We start from the raw sequence: 25722 nt of genomic DNA on the forward strand, positions 1-25722 counted from the left end.
AAAGGAGGAAGGATGTTGATTTTGATTTGATTCTCCCATCCATGTCATGTCTTGTTGAGCGTCGAAGTATAGAACTTCTTTTTCTCTTCCTCTCGACCATTGTTGCTGTCCATCTCTTTGCGTGTCTGTGGTTTGGGCTGCAATAGAAGCTTTGAATCGTCAACATCACCATCATCATCATCCTCATCCTCGTCGTCGTCATCATCATGACTTGGTGAAGTGAGTAGTGAACTAATATTGAGTAGTTACTACTAACTAGTTAGTTAACTAGTTCGTAGTTAGTAACTCTGTCAAGACCCCGAGTCCCGTAGTCTCGAGTCTCGACTAAGGCAACTGCACCTTGCACGGTCAGCAGTACTGACCTCCCGAAGCGGGGTCGGATCACGTGGATCAAAAAGCATCTTTGGAGGGTCCACAGTTCGAGTCCGTCTTGTAACGTCATCGGCGTCATCCGGTTTCTCCAGTGTCGCCGAGTGGAGCCGGGGGCTGGGCTGCACCGGAGCTCCCTTTGCATCCTTTCAACCTTGGTGGGTCGTTCAACTGGTACGGATGTCCTCCCTGCTCAATCATTACTGTACTCGCAATCCTTCGTGTCCAACTCTGAATGTCTGCATCAGTGCATACCACTGCATGGGCAGGATGACCATGCACAGCACGAGATGGCTGTCCACTGTCCATTGGCTCTAGAATGTCCCGAGCTCGAGACTCGAGCTCTCGCGGGTCTGTGGTAAGCTTCCGCCGTCCAAGTGGGCATCGGTGCTGGGACCGCGGGAGGCTGTTGCTGTAGGAATTGGCACGCCGGAAGAGATGATGAGATGATGAGAGTCGACTTGATGATTCCATGATGACGATCTCGGAGGACCGCTCAGCTGGACGGATGATTGATACGGGGAATCCAAAGTTCATTGACTTGGCGATGGACAACGGGTAATCAGGTACGACTACTCTCTTACTCACGAGTCACCAGTCGCACTACCTACTACCTATGTACTACTGCACTGGGTACGTTCGTTGGTAGTTTGTACTGATTGTACTGGAGACCGTAGCACCGGACTAACAGACACTGTTGCTAGTGCTACAGTATATGAGTCAAGTAAGTAGGTAATCTATGCACTGAGTATTCGGTCAATGTGTCGACCCTCAACAGCATACTCTTAATTGAGTCTATTCGAATCTACACGACCACAGCAGTGATAGACTGGTGGAAAGTTGGTACTTGCTAGTTAACTACAGTAGTAGGATATTAGTAAAACTAGTAACTACCTTAACTTACTATCTACTACTTGTTCTCCCGGTTGACGGCACCTCGATCGCGATCAATGCCCGTTGCAGCCCGTGCAATGTGATCCTGGCGATGAGCCCGCCCTTTTTGTCGCTTTTTTGGGAGGTGTTTCGTTTCACATGTAAGATTCTTCGATCGACAATCAGGGACCCTTCCAGCCACGCAGATCGAGGATGTGGGATGCTCGGATTGCTCGTCTCGGGGGTTCGATTGCCCCTTAGATTTGAGACTACCAACTCTTTTGCTCTACCAGTATATTGAGATATCTATATACTCCAGGACTTCCTGACTCCTTGACAACTATGCGCCGACGAGGTTCGGAGGTACCGCTCCAGGAGTGATACATGTACTGTTAGTATTCAGCAACTTCCGAGTACATTGATCACTTCACTACCAGTACCTCCGTGCCCCACGTCTTGTCCATAGTAATTGTAGTACCCCGTATCCCGCCTCTCTGCTCAACGTCGCCGGCACGAGAACCATCCCAAGGAGGTCGGTACTCTCTAGTCTGGAGTCGTAGTGAAGTCTAAAGTACAGTTGTACCGTACTTAGTAGTACGGACTACTTGCCTGACTAAGGTAGTCAGGTCTAACAGCAACCTTACTGTAAATCCAATGCGTCATCTCATCCGCCCCCTCCTCTCCGACCTCGTCTCTGCTTCCATCCCTCACCTCACGATTCCCTTCGATCCTCTCCGTCCACTTCAACTCTCGTCCCTCTCCCCTCCCCCATCCATTCCCCAGTCCCATTGCGTTTGAGTCTGCACAATCAATTACTCTTCAAGCCAAATCCAAATCTTAAATCTCTCTAATTCCCATAGTTCCCTCAAGTCTTTCATCCCCCCCCCCCACCTCCCTCCACCCAAGAAGTCAAACCCGTCGACCCCATCGATTCAGGACCAGATAGATACAGACCATCCCATCCTCTTTCAACACCCCCAAGACCGACGTCCTCAAACCCTCGGGTGGCTCTCTCCGGCCCAACGTGTCATTGCAAGTCATTGCAGTCATCCCCCGGTCGTGTCCCAGACTTGCCAAATCCGCCCAAATCCAGTTATCCACGGGTTCTATCCACACTTATCCACTGAGTGACCACCCCCTCCCGGCCCCCTCCAACTCCCAATTTCCTGAAGCTTCCTCACGCCCTCATCGCCTCTTCCTCCTCCTCCTCCTCCTCCTCCTCCTCCTCCTCCGTCTCCTCCGATTCCCTCTCTGCCTTCTCCTCCCCCGTCCGCTTTCGTCCTCCCCCTCATCCTCATTCTCTCTCTCTCTTTCTCTCCGTCTCCCTCCCCCCCCACACTCTCTCTATCTCTCTATCTCTCCCCCCCCCCTCGCCCAACTGTCTATGGCCGTTGCCTTCTCGTCTTCGTCGTATCCTCCATGCCGAGTTTAGGAGGTCTTTTGAAGAAGCGGCGAACGAAGGATTCCCAAACCCTCGCGTCCGAAATCCCGGCTGCTGCGACGGACGCGCAATCAAACAACAACTCTCACCCGGACCATCCATCTCACGACTCTTCCGAAGGCGCCTCCATGCAGCCCGCCGGGAGCGCACAGGCGTCCCCCCACCATTCCACCAATGCCGCCAGCATTAACAATATCATCAACAATCCCTCGGAAGTTGGCTCCCAGGCCCACAATGCCAGTCAAATGCAGGGCTCAACTCTGAGTCAAGGCCAGCCTCAGCATCCGTCCCAAGCGCATGCGCAGGCCCAATCGCAGCCGCAGCCGCAGCCACAGTCGCATTCGCATTCGCAGTCTCAGCAGCAGCAGCAGTCCCAAGCAGGTCAGCAGAGACCTGAACGGACTACCAAGGGCAAGTACTCGCAGGAGGATTTCCTGCTGCAGCGCACCCTCGGCACCGGTAGCTTTGGACGAGTGCATCTGGTGCAGTCGAAACATAATCATCGCTTCTACGCCATGAAGGTGCTCAAAAAGGCCCAGGTCGTTAAAATGAAGCAGATCGAGCACACCAATGACGAGCGTCGCATGCTGAATCGTGTACGGCATCCATTCCTCGTGACCCTGTGGGGGACCTGGCAGGACTCGCGGAACTTGTACATGGTGATGGACTTTGTCGAAGGTGGTGAGCTTTTCAGCTTGCTCCGTAAATCACAGGTATGTTGGAGGATCCATATGAGAGGTGAATGAGAGAGCAGCCATGCTCACTCTCGTCTCCTTTGGCTGTCACATGACGCGCGTCCACTGAAATCGAAGCGTTATCTACCCTGCTCGGACACCCTACTTACTCATTTCCTCGAATTTCGTTTTCGGCTCATAGCGATTCCCCAACCCCGTCGCCAAATTCTACGCCGCAGAGGTGACATTGGCTCTGGAGTACCTGCACGCTCACCAAATCATCTACCGTGATCTCAAACCAGAGAATCTTCTGCTTGACCGCCATGGTCACTTAAAGATCACCGATTTCGGTTTCGCCAAAGAGGTGCCCGATATTACATGGACATTGTGCGGAACACCCGACTATCTGGCTCCCGAGGTTGTCTCTTCTAAGGGTTATAACAAGTCGGTCGACTGGTACGATAACCCCTGCTCATTTGGCGTCTTTCGAGCCCTGAGCATACTTTGCCATTCTGTTCTCTTTTGGCTTTTCTTTCTCTCTCGCTCTCTCTTTCTCTTTTCTTTCTTTATCCTTTCCGTGAGAATTCACTGACATTTCCCTAGGTGGTCATTGGGCATCCTCATCTTCGAGATGCTCTGCGGTTTCACGCCCTTCTGGGATAGCGGATCTCCCGTCAAGATTTACGAGAATATTCTTCGGGGAAAGGTCAAGTACCCGCCGTACTTGCATGACGACGCAGTGGACCTCTTGTCCCAGCTGATCACAGCGGATCTAACCAAGCGGTTGGGCAACTTGCACGGAGGTCCCGCAGATGTCAAGAACCACCCGTGGTTCGCCGAAGTCACTTGGGATCGACTGGCGCGGAAGGATATCGATGCGCCCTATATTCCCCCAATTCGGGGTGGACAGGGTGATGCCAGCCAGTACGACAAGTATCCCGAAGAGACAGAACACTATGGCGCGACCGGAGAAGACCCGTATGTTTCCCTTTTCCTTCAGCTGTGGCATTGTGCTAACTTCCCCCTTTCAGATACGGCCATCTGTTCCCCGATTTCTAGAGCGACCTTGTATAATTTACGACGAGACGAAAATCGCTCGTGCGATGAGTGCAATGTCTGAACTTTGCGCTGGGAGATGCCAAGAGGGCGTCCCACAAGAACTGCAACGATGTATTACTGTTTCCTCAAAATATAAAGCAAAACAGGGACGGAGAACCCCTCCGTAAATCCCCGTAACTGAATTGAATGCCAGCCGGCCGAGCTCTTTTTCGTAGCCATTTCTTCAGGAGTACAGTGTAGCACGTCTCCCTAGATTGTGGGTTGAAGCTGAGATTTGACTCGCGGAGCTTCAGTATTATGGACCATTGAACGTCCCGGGAGACTACGGATGATCGGTTGACGGGCTTGGAATATAGTTGAGCTGACTCGAGAGGTCGAAATTGTGGTGGTGATCATTTTCTTTGAGTATACACGGGGTCCTGCGCCGTCTTTGTTTGCCGAGCTGGACCCGGATTCCGCAGCTCATTGTAGTATGGTATACATGAGCATTGCACCTGTGCTAATCGTACATAATATTTCGTGACAGCAGCATTTGTCACTTTCATCTCCCGCCAACCTGCGTCATTGGCACATGTGATGGCCGATTTCCGATGCGATTCCAGGCCTGGCACCCAGGTGGACTCGAGAACGATGAAAAAAGAAGAAGAAGAAACAGTGGACAAAAGACCTCGCCAGCACGACTCTGCCCTGCGCCTCTTACATAGACAGGCCAGCAATGTCACCACCCATCTTCTTCCTCTCCTCGTTCATACGGTGCATGTAGCTGCGGCTGACTGTGTTCCACATGTTGATGTACTTTTGCATGCAGCTGGACATGCAGGCGTTCTCCTTAGCAGAAAGCGAGGCGCCGGGGGCAGGCACACAGGCGTCGAAGCAGTTCTCGTTGATTTTCTAACAAGGCCAATTCGTCAGGTCAGTCAAGTGCCAAAAAGCCTGTATGAGCCAACTTGAGCGAATCGTGTGCCCTTCGAAGCATTCGCCATATTTGTGGTGGTGAGGACCGCGCGATACAAGAGGAAGGAAAGAAAAAGAACAAAGTGACGTACGCCGATGAGAGCGCGGGCGTTGTTCATCGCCTGCTCTTGTTGGACTTGCTGCAGCAAAGCCGTCTTGATGTCCTCATTGGACTTGGAGGAGGAAGAGCCGCCGCCAAGGAAAGACATTGTAAGTGGTGGTGTGATGAGATAGACGTGAGGAAAAAGGCGTGGAAAGAAGGGTGTATGGAGACCGAAGTATATGGCAGGTCGTGGTGTATGATGATAGAATACCTTTTGAAGTTGCAGATGGACGAAACGGAGCTGGGCGGAAATCCGACCGCGGAGGAAGAGCTGTGGCTGGTGCATGTGCTCGCTCTCCGACCTTCTCGTGGCTGGTGCATCTGTGGCGCGTGCTCCCGTGGACAAAGTGGACACCTTACAATTGAGGGCCGGCAGCGCATCGCCGAAGTGTACACATGCTCTACTTACTTCCAACTCCAGACACACGACTTTCCTTAGTCAACTGCCAGGACACTACCACTAGTAGTTAGTCACCTACTACTGACCCTCGTCTTGTCGAAACGACATCATCCTCTCTTTCTCTTCCTCTGATTTGATACTCTCAATTCCTCAAGCCCGTTGCTCCTCACCTCTTTCATTCCTCCCGTGTCTGTTTTGGCTGCCGCTCTCTTCTTTCCACGCTGTTCACATCTCTAACCTTCTCCACCTCTCTGGGAGATTCTTCAAATCCTCTTCGACCCTTACTTCTCACCGGGTCCTGGCGACACCGAGCTTCTTTCGCCTATTCACTTGGTTACTTTCCTCCGCCTTTCCCCGCCCCTCCACGCTGAACCCTTGTTCTCTCGTTGCGCTGTCTCGGACTTGGGCTCGACTTTTCACGATATGCATATCCCAATTATCTCATCTTTGCTGTGTCTGGCCGGTCTGTCTGCGGTGCCTGTCAATGCCTACAGTGGCAGCAACCCCGACATTAAAGCTATCCCGGTAAGTCAAAACACCACGTACCCTCGCATACATACACCTATAGCCTCTAGCGCGTATACATCATTTTCCAAGCCAAATCTAATCATTGGCGTGCCTTCTTTTAGCTCCGAACTCATAGTCTCACGCCGGTATGAATTTCTCCATTCGCACTTCTTGAAGCTCGCCGACGCAGACGTTCCGCGAAGCTTCAGTTTTGAAAAGTGCGGGGAAGCTTGATCTGTTTGTTGACTGTCTGGATAGCCCTACCTTGACTCGGATTTCCAAAGCCGCTGGTTCGACTTCGGAGGAGACACTGTTATTCGAGCCGATAAGTACGAATTTGACTCCCATCGGCGATTACCGAGGTTCTTGTAAACATATGATCCTGATCAACGGTCTCTTCTCTATTTAGGTACGTTCGCTTAACCGCGGACCGCCCCTCTCAGCAAGGTTGGGTCTTTTCTCGAGTGCCCCTGACGGCAACCAATTGGGAGGTACGATCTGAAGAGAAAGCACAATTCAGGCCGCTGCGTCTTCAGAGGCTGGCATTAGAAATGCGAAAGTTGAGGGCACAAGCTAATCAATCTCGTCCTCTCCAGATTGAAGTGGAATTTGAAATTCACGGCAATGGAAATCTCCATGGCGATGGCCTTGCACTGTGGCTGACCAAGCAGCGTGCCACGCAAGGCCCGGTCTTTGGTTCAACGGATCGCTTCGAGGGTCTCGGGATCTTCATCGATACGTACAAGAACAACCGTCCCGGCGTCTCCTTCCCGTATGTCATGGCCATGATGGGCGACGGCGAGACCACCTATGATCAGGCGCACGATGGCAAGGCCAATGAGTTGGCTGGTTGTTCCGCTCGAGGCCTCCGCAACGCACCTGTCCCCACCAAGCTGCGCCTGACTTACTTCCAGGACAAGTCTTTGTCTTTGGACCTGCAGTACAAGACGGAGGATACCTGGACCAATTGCTTCAATCTGAACGCCGAGCAGACCAAGATTGCCATTCCCTCTGTCGCCTATCTCGGTCTTTCTGCCGAGACCGGTGAGCTCAGTGACAACCACGACATTATTTCCGTCAAATCGGAGAATCTGTATGCCCTCAACCGTCACACTCCTGGAGGCAGCAAGGCCGACCCCAAGTCCCGCAATTCTGGCGGTAACAGCTACCCGACTCCTCACGATTCCGGCAGCTGGTCATGGTTCTTCGTCAAGTTCATCCTCTTCATCGGAGTGTGCGTGGGTGGGTACTTTGGCTGGACATTCTATCGCACCAAGGTCCGCGCTTCACGGTTCTAGATGAGCACGTTCATTCGCGTGCTTACTTGAATCGTCTCGCAATTTGAAATTCGTGTTCGTGGAAGCTTGCTAAAACCCCGTCTCCTCAAGACTATGGTCTATGTGAATCACCACGAATCCCTGAAAAAAAGAAGTAGAACTTGATGGAAAAGTCGAATGATGGGCTTAGCCTCGATGTGTGATCAATTGTTATTTTCCAGCTCTCCCAGCCTCTTCAGCCCCTGGCACTCCAATCTTGTCCCTTGTTTGTGATTCACTCCGCCCTTGCCCTCGCCCTCGTCCTCGCTCTCGCCCTCTACTGTCAACGGTCAGCCCAGTCAAACGAGTAGTCTTGCATAGCCTTTGAATGTCTTTCTATCTCATGATTGTTATACATTTATGACGACGACTTGTCCGTCTTTCTTTCGAAATGAATTTCAGCGATGATTACTCGATCTATTACTATGTGTAAATGTCTTTGTATCAGCTTTCGGTTGTAGCCTCTTCTACAGTAATGCTGCTTTTTCAGGTGCGTCGAGTCCGATTTACGAGTGCGACTCGACATGAAATTCAAGCAGAGGTGCCAATTTATTCTTCTGCCGAGGAGCAGATTGAAAATTTGAGGATCGATCTCAGTCTGTCAAACGTCAAGGGGGTATCATATCTATATAAATAAGGACACTATTCTAATTTTTATTTTTTTCAAAATGCCACACGGGGAAAGAGCCAAACACGGATGCGGTTGATGCGTCAAACGTGGTGTGATCTTGCAGTTCCGAGGACGATCTTGTTGATCCGAACCTCTTGCTCGTATAGGCGGTGATCAAAGAAGAGATGAAAAGCCAAGGTGTATGAACGACTTGATGCTTCGCCTTACAAGGAGTTCCATTCACGCTGGCCCTCTTTGTTCGCTCCACATTCGATCAACGATTTGAAACACCTCGGTGACGCTCTTCATCACGTCGTCGTCCAGTCCAAGTACACTATACCGATGCTGGATCTTATCGGGATGCCATCGTACTCGCTCTGCTTTCAATGAAGACAGGAGATCTCCCGAGGGCGCGTGGCGGAGAAAATCTCGAACCGAGTCTGGATTCACGTCACGCCGTTTGCCGCTCTCAACGGGCCAGAAGAGTAGATCTTGTAGTCGAGGGGGTTGCACGTCTTTTGACGGCTGTTCTGTTATTGATTCTGTTGGATCAGTCGATGCTGATGCTGATGCTGATGCTGCTGCTGTCGCTGCTGTTTTCTCAACCACTTTCGCAATCTCCTCCCATCGAGCCACGTAATCCTTCCAAACAGCCTCCCAATTCTTCCTCCGTTTCCTCTCCGCACCCCGTCGAAGACTTTCCTCCATCGCCCTTTCGAACGCATCTCGTTCCCGCGCCTTGTCACCCCCACGATCCCTGTGTTTCGCCCTCCGACGCTCTTCTCGCAGCCTTTCCTGCTCTTCCAACATTCCTTCCCGCGTGCGCTCCCACATTCGAGACCGCACATACGCCGCGTACTCTTCATCGGTCATTTGTTCGAGTTCTCCATCCGGACCCCGCGGGATCTCGGGGATCGGGTAGTTGTGGATTGGCTGTCCGTAGACGGTCTCCCAGTATGCGGCACCTTCGTCGTCGCCGAGTGCGTCGAAGAGGGATTCGCGGAAGGCGGCGTTGGGGGAGAGCGGGGCCCCTCGTTGGGGGAAGGGTTCATTGGTATGCTTTCGGTGGGAGTCCCCGGGGGATGATTTGTGTTTGGATCTTCGAGAGCGATGCCGGTCGTCTCGGACTCGGTCTCGGTCTCGGTCTCGATCTCGATGACTGTGACTGTGTCGATGGCGGTGTTTATGGTGACGTTCGGGTGAACGAGAATAAGAGGGTGAGTCTCGCTCTGGAGGTTTCTCATCGGTATGTGATGTGTCGGATGTTGGTCCTCTCGTACCGCCATTGTTCTCGGCAGTCGCAGAGATATCCGCAGTTGTGCTCGTAGTTTTCTCTTGTTCAAAGCCGAATGTCGAAGAAGCCCCCTTCATCGAGGAAGTAGAACGCGCACTAGTGCGCGACATTGATCTTGTACGATGACGTTTTGAATGACCCGAAGAAGTGTGGAAAGGATCGTCTTCTTCGGATTTATCGCGGCGCTTCAAGCCCCGCGACGAGCTTGACTTGAATCTGAATCGGCCATGACTCCTCTTGAAGTGTGAATATTCGTCTGAGGGAATAGGCCCGGAGGGGTTCTCGTCGCCGTTTGTTGTGCGAGAACTCATTGCCTCGTGAATTCTTGGCTCATTTGGAGTGGGGAACATGCAATTCGGCTCCAATAAGGGGTGTTAAGCAAAAGCTTCTAGTTTCGGAACAAGAGAAACCAAGCAGACTTTCAAGGTCGAGATCACGCTGTGAAAAAGGATGGACCCGGTAATGGAGACATGGACTCTTGAAAATGTACTCGGTCTATCTTCCTTAGATTGGGGGCGATGGCTTGGGCTGACGGAGCCTCGGTACACTTATCGATTACTTATCGATAACCTTTGGTACCTTGCCGTTGCTAGTCGGAGAAGGAAGGTTACGCTTATCGGCGGTCTACCTTAATCGATAATCTTATCTGACAGGCTAAAAGGTGGGTTGAACTGGGCAGTCGCATACTGCGGGTATATTTCAAGGCTAGGTTGACGCTACTAGTATGAGATTCGCAGGTGATATCGTATCGGGGAATCGAAGCTCTAAGGGTAGCATGCCATGAGTGATTGAACGTCCATTCAGATGATGCACAGGTCAGACTTGAAAGGGTATTGTAATTGAGTATGACGGCTATCCAAGAACGCAGCTTATGGACTGGAACAAGACATTTCTTAAAGATAGGAGGATAAGATAACCTCACGAGTCGGAAACTCCTCGCTACACCTTTACAAGACCACGAGGGGCCAATTCAATGATCGAATTCAATACAACGCATAGCACATTACGTACGATATTGCTGCATGTTCTTCTTAATCTCGTCCACAATCTCAATCGCTTCGAGGGCGTTTCGCGCCTCAAAATCATAGCGCTTCTGCTCTGTAGCATCGTTCCCTCGCAGAACCACAACTCGGAAACTCTTCGGATGTCGATGGCTGACTTTGGAGCCAACAACTTCATTGAAACTGATCGAGCGCGTCTTGGCATTTGAGGCGGTCTTGCCCGTGTCGCCGGACATGATATGCATGTAGTCGTTGTCAAAGGTTAGAATGCAGTGATTTGAAGCCGTGAATGACATGGATTGCTTGCGAAAAACGTGGTAGCGCCGATAGTAGCCGCCGATGAGATCTTGTTTCTGAGAGGATGATGGTAAAGGGGTCTTCTTGCCCTTTTTGACGGATGGCGCGTTGCTACTGTCAACCATAAGAGGAGCATTTGGAGACGAACTTCCTGGCGAACCCCCCGTGGCGAGAGGACCAACACCAAACCGACGGCGAACGAGGTCCAGCTCGGTAATATTTCCGAGGGCTTCCACAGTTCGGTCCAAGGGCGCAATCGTATTGGACCCCATCACCTTCAACAGATAATTGCCCTTGTCAAGACCCCACCGCTTACACACCGAATCCAAGATCTCGGCAATATAGCTGTCAGAAGATGTGTTGTAGGTCATGACGTGGGCGGAGGCTTCACGATTGACGAACCGAATCTTTAGCGTCTTAGAAACGCCCAATCGAGGAGTCGCGTGCGACGTTGGTACGGCAGGCCGATCCGCCGGGGTCAGCGAGCTATCATTGAGAGCAGACGAGAATGGTTGACCCAATATGGGATTGATGCGACCCATTATCCGTTTCATCATGACCGTTTGGCCCGGAGGAGCTCCCGCAGCAGGCAGACTTGCGGGCTGACTTGCAGCTTCGTCACCATCTTCGCCCTCGACCACATGGCTGTACTGAGGGAACAGTCGCTCGTTCTCCTCAAATTCTGCATTAGACGCCTCGACCAAGGCAAATTCATCGTATGTCTTGCCTCGAGACCGCCCTCGTGCCTTGATAGCCTGGTTGTTGTTTGATGTAAAGTCTGTCACAGGAAGATTGCGTCCCAGAGCAGGGAAATCATACTCGACCTCTCCATCGTCAACCATGCGCAGTGCCCATCGATTCACCGTCAGCTTGGTGCGGGTGATGGCCGGTTCCCGCGAGTCTTCAGCATATTTCCACAGTGCTAGACCAATCGTCTCTGCCACTGTGATTGGGGCCGGATGTAGGCTAAGCTTGGATTCGCGACTGACCGGCAGATCCATAGGCTCATCTGGCTCCGACGAGAATGGCAGATAGATCTTCAAGAACAATGGATCGTCCAACCCTTTCCCAGAGAGGACCATGAATTTCTCCACAGGGTTACTTGGTGCCCGTTTGCGAGACTTGAGCTGCGAGGTCAACAAGCTGACGGGTTGGAGTGTACTGATCGGTCGTGCCGGTGGAAGGTCTTCTTGCAAATTGGCGGGTGCAGCCTTGGGCTTGCGCGGCGAAGCACTTGCACTCGGCCCCGTCGTGCTGGGAAGCTTTTGCATCAGTGCCATGGGAGACGATGAATTCAGAGGACCTGTCATGCCGACACCGGTCAACAGAAGCGAACCAGAGCCGGCAGTGGCATCAAAGTCAGATGACATTGCGGAATCGACCGATTCCGCACCCGAGTCCTCCGTCTGCTCATGTAGATCTTCAAGCATGATACTGTCGGCTCCTCGGCTGCCTGTACGTTCCCTGCGTCTGCGCGGACGATCTACCAGCTGATCCGTCTTGGAAAACTGCACTTGGGGAGGCCTAAACCCAGGAGCCTCAACCTCATTATCCGTAGACATATCACTGCTTGTAGTTGTATCACGCCGCGGTCTTCGCTCTTTGTTTGAAACGGTCGTCCCCAAGGACCCCGTTCGATAATGGCCCGTAAGGCTATGTGTCGACGGCGATGTGATCATGACCTCGGGCCGTTCGCGTCGTTCCGCTGAACGAATGGGCGAAGAGCCGGCGCGATCGCGGCGTACGGGCATTCGAGAGAACTTGATCTGGTCGACGGCACTGCAAATCATTAGCAATCAAATCACTCTCCACATATCTTCGTATCGGGGGCAATTCTATCCATCTTTCACAACCTACCTTGATACATCATCGTCGCTTTCGTCACTGAGGTCACTGCTGTCTTCATCGTCCACCTCAGCCGGGCGCGATTGCTCTTGTTGTCTTTCTCGTTTGCTCTTTTTCTTCCCTGTTCGTCCGGGATGGCGTCGCGCGATAACGTCTACATTGTTCTTTCCAGTCACCAAGCCACCTTCCTCGTCGTCCCCGTCCTCGAGCCCCAGACCCTGGAGCTCGTTTCTCGCAGCATTGGCGTCACGTACTGCCAAGCGATAGTACTCCGAGGAGACGGCGGCGGTGGTCGGGATCGGAGGAGAGTGCGTGCGCTTCACGAGATGATTCGTCGACGACGCGGTGGACCAGCCCGCGGCGCGGAATCCCGGGGTATTCAAAATGGAATTATTCACGTTGATCAAGCGATCACCGATCCCATCTTTTATCGTGGAGAGATAGGTTGAGCGTAATTGCCAGATCGTGAAGCTGCAGTATATGGTCAGTCTTCTAGTGTCCGGCAGTGGGCGGGGCAACCGCTGTAAACAGATGTCCCTCGAAACTCACTCTTCATTGTGGAGGAGAGACATGCTCGCGCTCACCTTGGAGACAGCAAGCGGCTTCTCACAGGGAAAGAGGGCCCACGCTGGCAGGCAGTCAGGCAAACACCGACTCTATCACTGGAGAGCGTGCGAGGGTCGTGCCTCAAGGTCGACGAGGTCGAGGCCTGGGCCAGCTCGACACGGTGCGCGGGGAGACGATCTCGAGTCGTAAACGGGGGGGGGTGGGAGGGGGTGAGTTGCTTCGTTTGAGGAAACGTTGAATAAGGAGAGGATATATGAGAGTGCAGGACCAGCCTGGGGGGGGAGAATGGAAGTAAAGACGTGCTGGGTTGACTCGCAAAGACCATAGACGAAGCCAATCTGGGGCTTGACACGGAGGGCTGAGGGACGATACGACAGGATGATTGTTAGTCGGCCATCCTCTCTCCGCAGATCATTGCCAAGTTCCCCGCCCGCACCGCCCCTTCTGCTGCTCATGCAGGCTTCAAACTATACACAACTCCAACTGACAACTAAATTATCCATATTCGTCGTTTCTACGGAGGCTATGATCAGTCGTGTACATTTATTTAAGTGGAGCCAATGCATCTGTACTGTCTCTTTTACAGCATGTGACTCTACCAGTAGTCAACACTCTTCATCGTTACGCATACCCTGAATCCGATTTATTAATAAGTATCTCAGTGCCTAGGAGTACGGTAGGTAAGGCTTCGAGAAAATCATTGCAAAACACCTTCACAGCCAATCTCATAAGTAACCTTACTTTACCGAGCAGATGCCCTGTGCACATAGGTAGTTAGTTTATGGGAGGACTGGAGCCATTTCATGCATTCCTTCTATTGATGTATTGGAAGATCCAGTACTTCTCTGCCCTCTTTAAGACGAGTTCACCTCTGATGGAATTCTATTTTGACTGACTACGGAGGGAAGCTATTCGAGGTGCACTTATGTAGCCGCGACTTCCAGCCTGTTCCTTCCATGTATGGAAGGTGAAGTTTGGGACAAGCTGGGTTACATTGATTGGAATCCTAAGGAGTCTTGAGCTCGTTGTCAGGTACTTTCCATTACCTGATGAACAATGCCGAAAGACTGCATGGTGGGCTCCGAATATGATCGCGTCGACATGTGTACCAGAAGGCACGCTTTTTATTTTATTTTCTTAGTTTGAATTAACAATTACGTAGGTAGAAAAAGAAAGATAACCCTGCCAAGCAGCTCCGTCAAGGAGGCTGGCTTGGCTGCAATGACGACCTGGAACGAGGCCCTAAGACCGTCAAGTCTCGAGCCCATCCACAAGTCCTACCAGGCCTGGACATGATATCTAGCACTTGGCGCTGCCGGGGACGTTGAGACACTTGGCGCTGGTCTTTCCACCAGTCACGCTCACCCCACTCCAATTCCAACCGGAACAAGCGCCCGAAGCACAGAGAACGTAGATGTTGGTGGCTTTGCTGCTCACAGAGCCCTTTACGTTGTTCAGGGTCAGACCGGTGATGGGAACGCCAGCAGTGGGCTTGCCGGTAGGGCTGCCATTCTCGTAATCCTGCTCAACGACAATGCCATACTTGCTAATGTTGGACAGGGTGATGTCCTGGTAGGTGACGTCCTTGACCGCACCGGTTGCGCCGTAGACGGTCTTGATGCGAACACCTGTCATCAATCAAAGTCAGCTTTCGAGTGATGGAACGATCGAAGTGTATTGTTCCCAAAGCGTACCGTTCTCAGAGTCCTTGATGGTACATCCCTGAACAGTGACCTTGGAGACGATGTTGTCAGAGCGGCCACCGACAGAGCCAATGGAGATACCGTGACCACCAACGCACTGGGCTCCGGTGAAGTGGATGTCCTGGTATCGTTGTCAGTGCTCTACTTAGGGAACGTCCCTGGTGTTCAAAAATTCATACCGTGCCAGAGTTGACCGCCAGGCAGTCATCCTGGTTGTGGACGATGGGGTTGGTGATGTAGACACCAGTGCTGGAACCGACGTCAAAGGCATCAGTGTTGTGGCCACCTTTAGAGTCACCATCGGCATTGTCGACAGTGATGTTATCGAGATGCAGAGCCTGCGCGCCATTGATGCTGAAGACCTGCACGGGCGAGTTCTTGATGGTGAGACCCTGAATCTTGGAGTTGATCAGGTTGTGGGCAGCGAAGAACTTGGGCTTCTTCTTGCCACCGTTGGATCCCTTGGTGTCCCACCAGCGTGCACCATCTCCATCGAGCACGGAGCCAGAAGCACCAGTGACGGTGATGTCGGTTCCAGATATGGAGACAAGGGGACCAGTCCATTCCTTGTAGCCGAAGGTGGTGGTGCCCTCGAAGATGACCTAGGTGCACAGCTTAGCAACCGGCCCAGGGCCCTTTTTCGTATCACACTCGAACTGCACATACCGTGGTTCCCTGTCTCAGGCCGGTCAAATCAAGAGTAGTTCCAGCGGGAACAGCCACTGACGACAAAACAATCGTCGAACAGGTATTCTTGGCCTTGATGGCTGCCGCGGCACCGCTGGCACCGGAGAAGGTGCAAGAAGAGGCTCGCTCCTCCAGGGAGGAAGTGGCAATCACATCGAGCTCCGGCATAGTGTTGGGAATGGCTTGAACGGCGGCAGCGCTGGCCAGGCCCACAAGGCAGAGTTTGAGGCTGAAAACCATGATGGAGAATCGGCACCGAGTGTGTACGAGAATAGTGAATGAATGGGTAGATTATAGAAAATTGGAAGTGAGAAAAGAAAATGAAGAATGAATGAATATATTTGATCAACAAATGAATGAACGAACGGGGGGAGTGTACGATCCGTCGAGGAGGGAAACATCCTTGTTTTATACTCCTGGACGGGCCTCATACTCAATGTAGATACGACTCTCACGAGGTGGCTATACAGCACCTGGCCACAAAAAGAGGCCGACGAACAAGCCCAGACCAGCCGGCACTCTTGGGATTCGATTCTGCAGAAAGTCGTTCGGGCCAAATTGCTTAATTTCGAGTGGGACTCTGGCCGATTGACCCACGGGCTAGTCAGACGAGGATAGGATCCTCCATCTCGTCCATCCGTCTGTCACGGGGTAAGATATTCCGTCGCCGTCTCAGCTTCGGACTCACGCGGAGTCTCCTCAATAAACAATCATGGCAGTAATGCGCGAGGCTCATTCCAGCGCCTGTGATGCGTATCGGTTTGCGTTTTTGGAGACGCTCGGCATTCCGACCTTCTGCTTCAGAGCCTTGTTGGAGGGCTAGAGAACTCTGTAGGACTCCCAAGTAGCTCTTCTGAAGAGAGCGGGTGGCTAGAGTGGCATCGCCGAGAAAGGTTGGGGTGGGGGAGGGGCATTGTTGACGGCCAGCTCTCGGTCTCTTTGTTGTTCACTGAGATGCAAAGTGAAACCGTGCAGTATTAAGCCCAATCTGGGCCATTGGTGGAATTTCCCTCGAGAATCTTCACGATGTGGTCCTCGCTAAACTCGTTTTGGAGATAAGCTCGATTAACCAACCTCCTGCCAAGGCTGCTTAATGTCCACAGTCGAGACTTGACATCCACCGGCGAGGCCCGTCTGGCCCGAGGCTCACGCCAAACACGTCGCGAGTCAACGTCTGCCAGGGGGTGGCTGTTTGAAAGCGAGACAAGCGGAGAGTCATCAATGTGCCGCCATGCCTGGAGCGGGCGAAAAGCGCCAGTGCCAGTTGACTGTCCACCTCCAATAGAGTACGTTGGTCTGGACACACGATGATCATATTTGGAAAGATGCGGACCCGGAAACTGATTTGTCCTCTCTGCGAGATCGCCACTGGGAACCGCGTGACTGATTTGAAGCGAGGCGCCGCCATCAAACGAGCCATCAGGGAACATTTGCCAGACACCTACCAGGTAAGAAGTTGACAACGGAAATTATTTCGATGCATCTCCACTTGTGTTGCTATCTTGCTCTTGGAACGTGGATGGATGGCCAGCAGAACCAGATAAGAAGCGCATTCAGACGTCGTGAATGCACCTAGACTTGACATACCTTTCCGACGTCTCCACCAATATCAGTTGACGCTCATTGCTGACGTCGTAGAAGGAAGTTAAATTAAACATCATGATAAGCCTCCGACGCTTCGAAACAGATAAAGCTTGTATCGTGATGATGTCGAACACGCTAAATGAAACTTCCATCCTCACTGCTTCGCGGGTAGGTTCTACTTAATTGATGAACCGTCGACCAAGGCACAGCAATTAGGTAGATCTTAGGTAGGTGCATGCCCAGCCCTGGTCACTTGACTTGCCACAGGTCCCAAAGGCGCATGATTCTCTTCTTCGAAGCATCTTGGCACCAACTTCCCGTCTAGAATACGACTGGAAATTGGAAAACGAGCCTCATGCCTTCCTTACAACCCTAACCGGTAGGTCGGAGGTCCCTAGGCCTCTCGCGATACATCAATGACATCGTTGTATGACAGTTGAATTCCAGTTGTACAATAAGTCTGAAGCTAATCTAGGTGCCACCCTTCAGCAACGAGGTTGACTTGATCAGCCATAAAAGAATGCCTCTTCGCAATCTACAACCGCTCATTTGAGGTTAAAGCGCGAGGGCGGCGGTCATCGTGGATCTGCTCAAGAAAGCCGGGTGCTTCGTCATCGCAGTGAGTGCAATGAAGAAGCGTTTAGGATGAGCGACAGGGCCCCTACACGACGCTGTCTAGTTTGCAATCGTGTCATTTTATAGAGATGGACAGTGTTTTGGCTGGAAATTCAAGTGCTTGGAAATACAATGGATGCATCGATGCACTAAACAACAATTTCCTGGTCCTGTTCGCACACAAAACACTCTTATATGATACATCAGACGACCTTGTCGTTCTCTGGCGGATTGCCTGTATTTGGTCGAAATTAAGGCATGCTGATTCAATCAGACCGCGAATTGGAAAATGTGCCAAGTTCAAAACACACTGTGTGGTCATCTGCAGGATGTCGATGCAAAGAGTTGAAGAATGTACCACTGGAGAGCACGTATTTCCCCGACATGGCAAATGCATCCTTCTGGTGGCTCTCGAGAAAAGAATGTGCATAACAGCGCACAGGCGGATGCTGGCAATGCAATAAATACGCTCAGGCCTTAGCCTTAACCTTCGTCTTGCGGCCCTTTTTGGGCTTCTCTTCACTGTCGTCAACGAAGTCGTCGGTATCTGCAGTCGCGGCTTTCTTGCCCTTTTTCCCTTTCGCCGATGCAGCCTTCTTCTTCGGCAAACTGACATATTTGTCTTTCTTGAGGTCCAGTTCATCCTCTTCCTCATCTTTGACCTCGTCAACGACATCTTCTTCATCTGATTCTTCAACGACATCTTCCACATCAGGTTTCTCCTTGGACTCTTTCTTCGGCGCGACGACATTGCTGGCTTTCATGAACGGGAGTGGGTGGGAGCGCGAGTTGTAGAGCCGTGTGAAAGTCGCCTTGGTTTGTGTGTCAAGCTTGACATTGGATTGGTCCATTGGGCCAAGTCCGAGCTCAACCATCGCGTCGAAGTCGTCACGTGTGAGGAAGTACGCATCCATGAAGTCAATGACTTCATCCACACATTCTTTACCTTCGTCCTGTAGACGCTTGACTGACTTGTCCCAGAGCATGGGCATGTACTGCTGGCGAATCTCGTCTCGATTGCCTGAGGTCCGAAGGCGCATATGACCCTGGATTTCCTTGACAAAGCGTGACAACTTGCCTATAATGATAGAGCAGAAAAGGAGTCAGTGATGGTGGCCGAAGAATAACACGCTTACTTTTGTGTGCGGCATCAGTGAGACAATATTCCGACCCTTACCTTGCTTACTATTTTGGCCAAGCCAAGTGGTGAATTGTGGGCGCTCTCGCATATTGCCATATGCGAAGCTGGCCGGGCGGACAAAGCTGAATATCGCGTGGGTCGGCATCAAACTCCATTGTTGCTGTGTTCCATGGATCATACGATCCACCAGATCGCCATCGCTAATACTCGAGGCTGCCTTGTCGAAAAGCTCAAGTTCTTTGAGATTTTTCTCCTTCGGATCTTCAAATCTGGCGGAGAGGGAAGGTTTCGTGCGCAGGTAGTTCTCCTGAAGCATCAAATAGCTGAACTCATGGTCGTTGAAATAGAGCTCGGTCTTGTCATTCAGGGTCGAAGTTGAGCTTGGTGCAAACATTTGTGCACTGAGAATCTTGCTGGTAATATCCCAAGGCTTCAAAATAATGTGCTTCTCCCACGCTTTAGCCATTTGTCTTCCCTTGTCAAAGTCAATCGTAGAACTCTCATCCAACAGAGATTGGTCCACTTTGACTGCAGAGAGCATGTTGATAATTTGTCGAATGTCTGCGTGCGAACCCTCAATCAGAGCTTCCAGAACTGGCTGGGGGATCTTCATCTTCTCACGGAAACAAATTGTTGACAGTCGCGCGCGAATCTGGTCTGGAGTCGGACGTCTGAAAGGGATGTCGAAGGTAATGTGATCGAAAGGCTTCATTTTGGGCAATCTTCGCTCATTGCAAATGAGCATAATTGGAATATTAGTCTTTTTAACGATGGCTGCGACTGCACCAACACCTCCTCGGTCACCAGCTGACATTCCATCGACCTCATCCATGATGAGGACCAGATTGCGCTTCTCACTTTGGACCTTCTTTCCCTCTCCCGCAAAGTACCCTTGCAACGAGGTCGTGTCAAGGACGCCCAATGTGCCTGTCTCGACAAGCTTTTTGCTTCTCGTGTCGCTTGCATTAGTTTCGACGATGTCGTAACCTTCCAATTTTGCGACCAGGTGAGCAGCTGTTGTCTTGCCAATTCCTGGCGGCCCGTGAATCATTACGGCGCGGTACACACCCGAGCCGTCCTTTCCTGCCTTTTTGAAATTCGACTTGGCGCTTTGATGCCAATTCCTCAGCCAGCTTTGCAGTTTTTCCACTGCAGTCTTGTTGCCGCATATCATGCCAATAGACGTAGGCGCATACTTGGTCGTCCATAGCTGATCGTCCACAACGGGTACTTGGGATGGACGAGCACTAACTCCGTTTGCCGTTGCTTTGGATTGAACCTTAGCCTTCTCGGCCTCCTTTCTCTTCTCTTCAGCATCAATCTCAGCAGCCATCTTCTTGACTTTATCTTCCTCTGCTTTCTTCTTGGCAGCAAATTTCTCCGCGGCCTGTCCAGACCCGCCATTTGCGGGCAATCGACGAATCAACTCGAAAAGACCATCTTCGTTGATAGTCTTGAGGTTGAACTTCGCGATTGTCTGAAGTTTCTTGGGTCCGGCATCACCTCCGAGGACAACGTAGCTGGTCTTGGAACTAGGCGCGGTGGTGATTTTCCCTCCGTATTTCTTCACCAATTCCTGGCCTTCTTCTCTCCCCAGGGTATCGAGAATTCCAGTAAAAACGAAGGAGAGCCCAGCCAGACAATTCTCGGCGCCCACGGGAATATCCTTCGTTCCAGCAGTCGGAGGGGTTCGAGAGCGCTGCGCACCGTACTGCCATTTTTTCGGTTCTCCGCTGTCTGGAGGTGGGGATGGAGGTCTGACGGTCGGAATGCTGTCGAAAATCTTTTGGATCTCGGGGTTCTCTGATTCAGCATCTTTCTTCTTTGGTGATGACTTAGCTTTCTTGGCAGCTGGCGAAGCGGATGGTTTGGCCCGGGTCACGGGCTTCTTCTTCGTCGCTGGAGGATTATCATCTTCATCCTGATCAATGACCGCCTCGGATTTGCGTTTCCTTGATGCCCGTGCTGTTTCAGGAGCAGCCTTGGGAAGATCTTCCATCACAACATCGTCATCCTCACCCTCCTCCTCCAAAAGCGATGGCTTCGCTCGTGTTCTCCTGGAAGACGCAGTAGCTGGTTTCACTTCGAGCACCTCGAAATCGTTGTCATCATCACTGTCCGCCGGCACATAATCGTCTTCCTTTTGCTTGCTATAGTTTCCAGCAAAGATGTCGTCCGCGCCGAGGCCCTCGTCGTCAACAACCTGGGTCGTCTTCTTGACCGACTGGCGTGGCGTGGTCCTCGTAGCTTTGGCGGGAGCAACGTCGGCTTCAACTTCGACGCCGGGTTTGGATGAGAAGCCTCGCTTTTTCGAAGAAGCAAAGTAATCGGAGCTGGTTGTGGGCTCGCCCTTGGGTTCCTCTTTCTTCCTGCTTTGGGAGAAAAGATGATCAGGACCTTATGAACGACACCATTAGTCCACGGGAGAATGAGACTCACGATTGACGCGATGGCTTTTGGTCTGTGGTTAGCTTGCTCGCTGGTACTTGCACCTCCTCCTCTTCATCACTTTCATCGACGACCTTTCTACTACCTGCCGGACTTTAGTACGGGGCGCAAAGGGCAATCTTGAGTGACCTACGTCGTTTGCGGACGCTCTGTGGATCCTGGTAAAGTACATAATCAGTAAACCTCAGTTAGTCTATTCGCTGTTTCGCAGGACACAATTGCTTCTCATTGCATGTCGCATGTGTATTGTTGGGTGTCCCTGAACTTACCTCTTTCGCGGGCTTTGCGGCGCTTGTTGACGTTTGAGCAGGTTTACCACCAAAAAAATTTCGTATATCGGCTGGCATGTTTTGCACAGATGCGAGCCGGCTCTGAAGCACTGACTGGCAAGTCTGAATTTCAAATACTGACAATTAAAGCTCAAAAATGCTTCTCCGGCTCGTACAGGCTACGATAAGTGACGCGCTCGACACGGACGGTGGACGTGATTGATGACTAAGGAACACGCTGAGCACGTGCCGCATCTTAAGACCAAATCTAGACTAGCGCCTTTAAGGGAACTCGAGCATCGAAAAGTGCCGTAGCCCTGCGGAAAGCATCGCGAAGCTGCGGGCTGTTCGACTCAGAACCACCCATTACAATCAAGATGAATTTTAACACTTTGTTATCATCGCGGCCCTTACTTGGCTGCGCCCGACAAATCTGTACGAATCCCCGGTAATCCCCGGGCCACGAATTTTGTGGAAAAGCCTTTCAATTGACATTCGGGGAAACAGATCTGTCGACACCAAACACCTCACTTTTTGCTACAAGATGCTTCTCTACTACATCGCCTGCTCTTGACTGGCTCACACCTAAATTTGCCGAACGATCGAAGTCTCCCAAAGGTCGGCCACACGTTGCCACAGGAGGGTCAACCCGAGGAACGACGGTGGTGTGGGGAGACTTTGGCCTTCGTATGAAGGATCATGACCGCCGAATGCCAGCCTCAGCTCTGAAAATTGCTGAAGAGACGATTAAGAGGCGGCTAAGGGGCATGAACTACAAGCTGTACAAGCGGGTTAGCGCCAACATTGGCGTCTACACCAAGGGAAATGAGCAGCGTATGGGTAAGGGTAAAGGTAAATTTGACTACTGGACCGTCCGCCTGCCCGTCAGTCGAGTCGTCTTTGAGTTGAAGGGTGACCTGCACGAGAAGGTCGCTCGGGAGGCTTTTAGGTTGGCTGGTCACAAGCTGCCAGGTACGTCACTAACCCTGGGGTTGTTGTCTCAAACGATTCATACTAAGTAGATAAATTCACCAGGCCTCTGGGAGTTCGTGAAGAAGGATGATCCGCCCGTTGTTGGAATTACAAAGCTCGGCAACGGCGTCACGCTTGAAACTCTCAAACGAGCCCGCCGAAATCCACCGCTCGGCACTGAAAGCCTTGAGAATCCTCCCAAGACCACGTCCTCGAGCCCTGACGCCCCTCAATGATCTTGTTACGCCTTTTGCTTTCGCATTATGGCCTGTCAACTTCCTTCGGGCGCGATTCTTTCGAGCCCAAGCTACGCTCCGACCCCAGAGCCAGGCCCGTAACCCTGCTCTCTCCTGCTTTTCGCAGCATCCGCATCAACTAGGGTACCAAAGCCCCCTTGTTCTGTACATTATATGTCAGCATTATACACTTGTCATTTTTTCCTTCGAGTTATCGTGCGCGTCATAGATTGCTACCCATTCGGCGTGTCCGGAGTTGCCAATCAAAGGATATACGGAAATAATTCACCTTTACGCGTGTTCGCAGCTGCTTCGCCCATCCCCAGTTGCTCCGCCAATTTCGCGTCTTCGACGTTCGAATCATTGTTCGTAGCTGAGTCTAGAGTGGTCTTCATCTCACTTTTCGAGTGGGGCAGGTCGGCTTTTCGTCTAAGTTTGAGCTTTCTTGCACTGACGTTTAAGATAGTGGTCCTGGATGAGTTAACCTACCACCAAGCTGGCCGGATTGCTTCGCAGGAGGTATGGTGTGTTCACGAATAGATTCATATCTGTATCAGAGTGTCAATTGAAAAGAAGAATCAAGACGTAGAGGCTTTCTGCCGTGGACGACCCCCTTACTGTGTGTTTTCGCCGCCGGGCTCCATATCGACTAGTCTAGTATCAGACATATTGGAGGTGAAGTGCGTATCAAGATATTGAAGATCTGTCCCGAGAAAGAAAAGTTGAGTTTGAAAGTCTGTCTTCGCGGAAAGAGTTGTATTGATCTGTCCAACGAGGTCTGGTCTGCAGTCGGCGACTTTATGTAGTCCGGTCTTATCACTTTATGACGTAACTCTATCATTCGCGGGAGCAGGCTTGCAGGTGGCCTTAACAATCTACAAGCGCCCCGCTGGGGAGTAATTGTGTACTGACGCAACCTCAAGCGATGGTTATACTAACATTTATGTGGTCGTTCCTGGTCTATGTTGCACATGATCAGATGGTTCAATCGATCCAGTCGCAATTACTCTTTTCAACCAATACGCAGCCACAGTCTATCAGTATGCATGCATAGTTGCATACTACAAAGTCATAAGCAGTTAGAGAAGGCATATGGCTGGTCTCGACAATGATGTATAATGTGATCAGTAATGAAACACCGCCTGTGGTGAAGGTAAATTTTCATGATGCGCCAGCCAAGTCTGTCAATACTCAAGGGAAATCGAGGTCACCTAGAGACAGTCCGACAATGTATACCAGGCGGCAAGGGAAAGTCGAAAAGACAAATATTCGACAGATTTTTGAAGTCGAAGGCCAGGCTTCATCTGGAGAGAGAGCCTAGTCGAAGTCCATTCCCATTGTCCAGCTGTTTCGACATCATGTCAGTACCAATCAGGAGTTAGTCGTGTGGAGAGGGAGCTGACCTCTCGTAAATGCGCATAAACTTCGCTACAAAGGCCTCTAGGTGGAAAATAACTTTCTGTACCAGCAATTCCATCAGTCATTGATAATCGAAACATGATTTCAGAGGTCACACTTACACTGCCCAGCTTGATACGATGCTCATAGAAGGCTGACCATTTAATGACATCTGGCTTGAGCACATCGTCAACCTTCGCAACGAGCATGAATGTCAACGTCTAGTACAAGTCAAGTCAGCCAACTTCACAAGAAGCAAAGACCATCATGGTACGCACTTTCAAAATGGTGGTCGGTGGGATACAATGCGTTAATAAGTCATAAAGTCGTGCGCGCACTTGCAAAAGCTGGGCAGGACTTCGCTCCCGTACGATATCATCTGCTGTCACTGAGATGAGAGCCTCCCAGTCTGGTGGGGGAATTACTGTGCCGTCTGTAACTTGCTCACTGTGTGTGAAGAGGCATTAGAGCGAGTTTGAGTGTATCTGGTTGGAATTGAACCATCAATTGACTCACTTTTGCGCATAGATCGACTCAAACATAAGAAGAGCGCGTCGCAAATTGCGCCCGCTTTCTTTTGCAATCCGCTTGTTCAGGCCAGGTGCCTCCGTCCACCCTTCCCTTCTCGCAGCAATTCGTAGCGCTGAACAAATGTCGCTTTCACTCGGAGCTGCCACCCTAACTAGTAGGGTACGGGAACGGATGGGCGCTATGATATTGGAGGTGCTGTTTGCTAGAAGAATCAAACGCAAGTTTGGACTGTACTTTTCCATCGTACGTCTGAGTGCTGCTTGAGCATCGCGTGTGAGATGGTCGGCTTCATTGATAACGACGACCTTGAAGCGTTGTTTCGCTGATAGGTCCACCTGCTGTGTCTGGGCAACTTCTTTCAGCAATTCCTGGACCACAACGCGATCATAGTTCCCAACATCGGCGGGTGTGATCTCGAGATGATAGACGGACGACACGATGTTGAATTCGAGCTTGCGATTGCTGGTTGTTTGGAAGACACGCGCATCAATTTTGATTTTCTCCACTCCAGGACCAAACAATTCTTTGAGTGTCGCAATGATTCGCGTCTTCTTCCCAGCACCAGAGGGCCCGTAGACCAGAAGATGTGGGAAATCGCCGCTTTGGGCCTAACGTTCGAAAAAGCGCGGTGAGCATGGTGCTGAGCAAGAGGACATGGTCAACACGTACCAGTGATTGAAGTCGATCCGATAGCTCTGGGTGGTATGTGAGCGCATCGAGCGTCCTTGGACGGAGTTTGTCAACAAGCAGAGCCATGATTTCGGAAATGGCGTAGTATCAGCGTATGTATCTCGGTGTGAAGATCTTTGGAAGCCTCAGGGCCGAAGG

The 25722-nt window shown here is 51.4% G+C and overlaps 11 protein-coding genes across 11 annotated transcripts; 3 read left to right on the forward strand and 8 right to left on the reverse strand.

Moving 5' to 3' along the window:
- Positions 1-44: 44 nt before the first annotated feature.
- On the reverse strand, positions 45-906 carry N7539_005917 (uncharacterized protein; the record flags this gene model as incomplete). Its single annotated transcript, XM_056935519.1, has 4 exons — positions 45-210; positions 257-267; positions 363-515; positions 625-906. 4 exons carry the CDS (start codon positions 904-906, stop codon positions 45-47), a joined length of 612 nt encoding a protein of 203 aa, XP_056789391.1.
- A 1755-nt stretch (positions 907-2661) lies between these two features.
- On the forward strand, positions 2662-4416 carry pkaC (cAMP-dependent protein kinase catalytic subunit pkaC; the record flags this gene model as incomplete). The annotated part of the gene is made up of 4 exons (XM_056935520.1): positions 2662-3396; positions 3560-3813; positions 3961-4335; positions 4389-4416. The coding sequence occupies 4 exons, from the start codon at positions 2662-2664 to the stop codon at positions 4414-4416; spliced, it is 1392 nt and encodes a 463-aa protein (XP_056789392.1).
- Positions 4417-5112: 696 nt separating this feature from the next.
- tim13 (protein translocase subunit TIM13) lies at positions 5113-5579 on the reverse strand (the record flags this gene model as incomplete). Its single annotated transcript, XM_056935521.1, has 2 exons — positions 5113-5307; positions 5463-5579. The coding sequence occupies 2 exons, from the start codon at positions 5577-5579 to the stop codon at positions 5113-5115; spliced, it is 312 nt and encodes a 103-aa protein (XP_056789393.1).
- A 717-nt stretch (positions 5580-6296) lies between these two features.
- N7539_005920 (legume-like lectin family protein) lies at positions 6297-7678 on the forward strand (the record flags this gene model as incomplete). The annotated part of the gene is made up of 4 exons (XM_056935522.1): positions 6297-6398; positions 6503-6526; positions 6639-6709; positions 6790-7678. 4 exons carry the CDS (start codon positions 6297-6299, stop codon positions 7676-7678), a joined length of 1086 nt encoding a protein of 361 aa, XP_056789394.1.
- An 868-nt stretch (positions 7679-8546) lies between these two features.
- N7539_005921 (uncharacterized protein) lies at positions 8547-9911 on the reverse strand (the record flags this gene model as incomplete). Its single annotated transcript, XM_056935523.1, has 1 exon — positions 8547-9911. One exon carries the CDS (start codon positions 9909-9911, stop codon positions 8547-8549), a length of 1365 nt encoding a protein of 454 aa, XP_056789395.1.
- A 692-nt stretch (positions 9912-10603) lies between these two features.
- N7539_005922 (Sin1 family protein) lies at positions 10604-13299 on the reverse strand (the record flags this gene model as incomplete). Its single annotated transcript, XM_056935524.1, has 3 exons — positions 10604-12677; positions 12756-13167; positions 13293-13299. The coding sequence occupies 3 exons, from the start codon at positions 13297-13299 to the stop codon at positions 10604-10606; spliced, it is 2493 nt and encodes an 830-aa protein (XP_056789396.1).
- Positions 13300-14609: 1310 nt separating this feature from the next.
- N7539_005923 (glycoside hydrolase family 28 protein) lies at positions 14610-15940 on the reverse strand (the record flags this gene model as incomplete). Its single annotated transcript, XM_056935525.1, has 4 exons — positions 14610-14938; positions 15005-15134; positions 15193-15615; positions 15680-15940. 4 exons carry the CDS (start codon positions 15938-15940, stop codon positions 14610-14612), a joined length of 1143 nt encoding a protein of 380 aa, XP_056789397.1.
- Positions 15941-16677: 737 nt separating this feature from the next.
- Positions 16678-17130, reverse strand: N7539_005924 (uncharacterized protein; the record flags this gene model as incomplete). The annotated part of the gene is made up of 1 exon (XM_056935526.1): positions 16678-17130. One exon carries the CDS (start codon positions 17128-17130, stop codon positions 16678-16680), a length of 453 nt encoding a protein of 150 aa, XP_056789398.1.
- Positions 17131-18369: 1239 nt separating this feature from the next.
- N7539_005925 (replication factor C subunit 1) lies at positions 18370-21835 on the reverse strand (the record flags this gene model as incomplete). The annotated part of the gene is made up of 5 exons (XM_056935527.1): positions 18370-18977; positions 19077-21412; positions 21480-21573; positions 21622-21646; positions 21758-21835. 5 exons carry the CDS (start codon positions 21833-21835, stop codon positions 18370-18372), a joined length of 3141 nt encoding a protein of 1046 aa, XP_056789399.1.
- A 632-nt stretch (positions 21836-22467) lies between these two features.
- N7539_005926 (mitochondrial 54S ribosomal protein uL16m) lies at positions 22468-22965 on the forward strand (the record flags this gene model as incomplete). Its single annotated transcript, XM_056935528.1, has 2 exons — positions 22468-22729; positions 22793-22965. 2 exons carry the CDS (start codon positions 22468-22470, stop codon positions 22963-22965), a joined length of 435 nt encoding a protein of 144 aa, XP_056789400.1.
- Positions 22966-24282: 1317 nt separating this feature from the next.
- On the reverse strand, positions 24283-25650 carry N7539_005927 (replication factor C subunit 5; the record flags this gene model as incomplete). The annotated part of the gene is made up of 6 exons (XM_056935529.1): positions 24283-24310; positions 24369-24424; positions 24486-24584; positions 24642-24810; positions 24880-25502; positions 25564-25650. The coding sequence occupies 6 exons, from the start codon at positions 25648-25650 to the stop codon at positions 24283-24285; spliced, it is 1062 nt and encodes a 353-aa protein (XP_056789401.1).
- Positions 25651-25722: the final 72 nt, after the last annotated feature.

Source organism: Penicillium diatomitis (assembly GCF_028827545.1).
Source record: "Penicillium diatomitis strain IBT 30728 chromosome Unknown utg000006l_segment0_segment0, whole genome shotgun sequence".
NCBI classification, from domain to species: domain Eukaryota; kingdom Fungi; phylum Ascomycota; class Eurotiomycetes; order Eurotiales; family Aspergillaceae; genus Penicillium; species Penicillium diatomitis.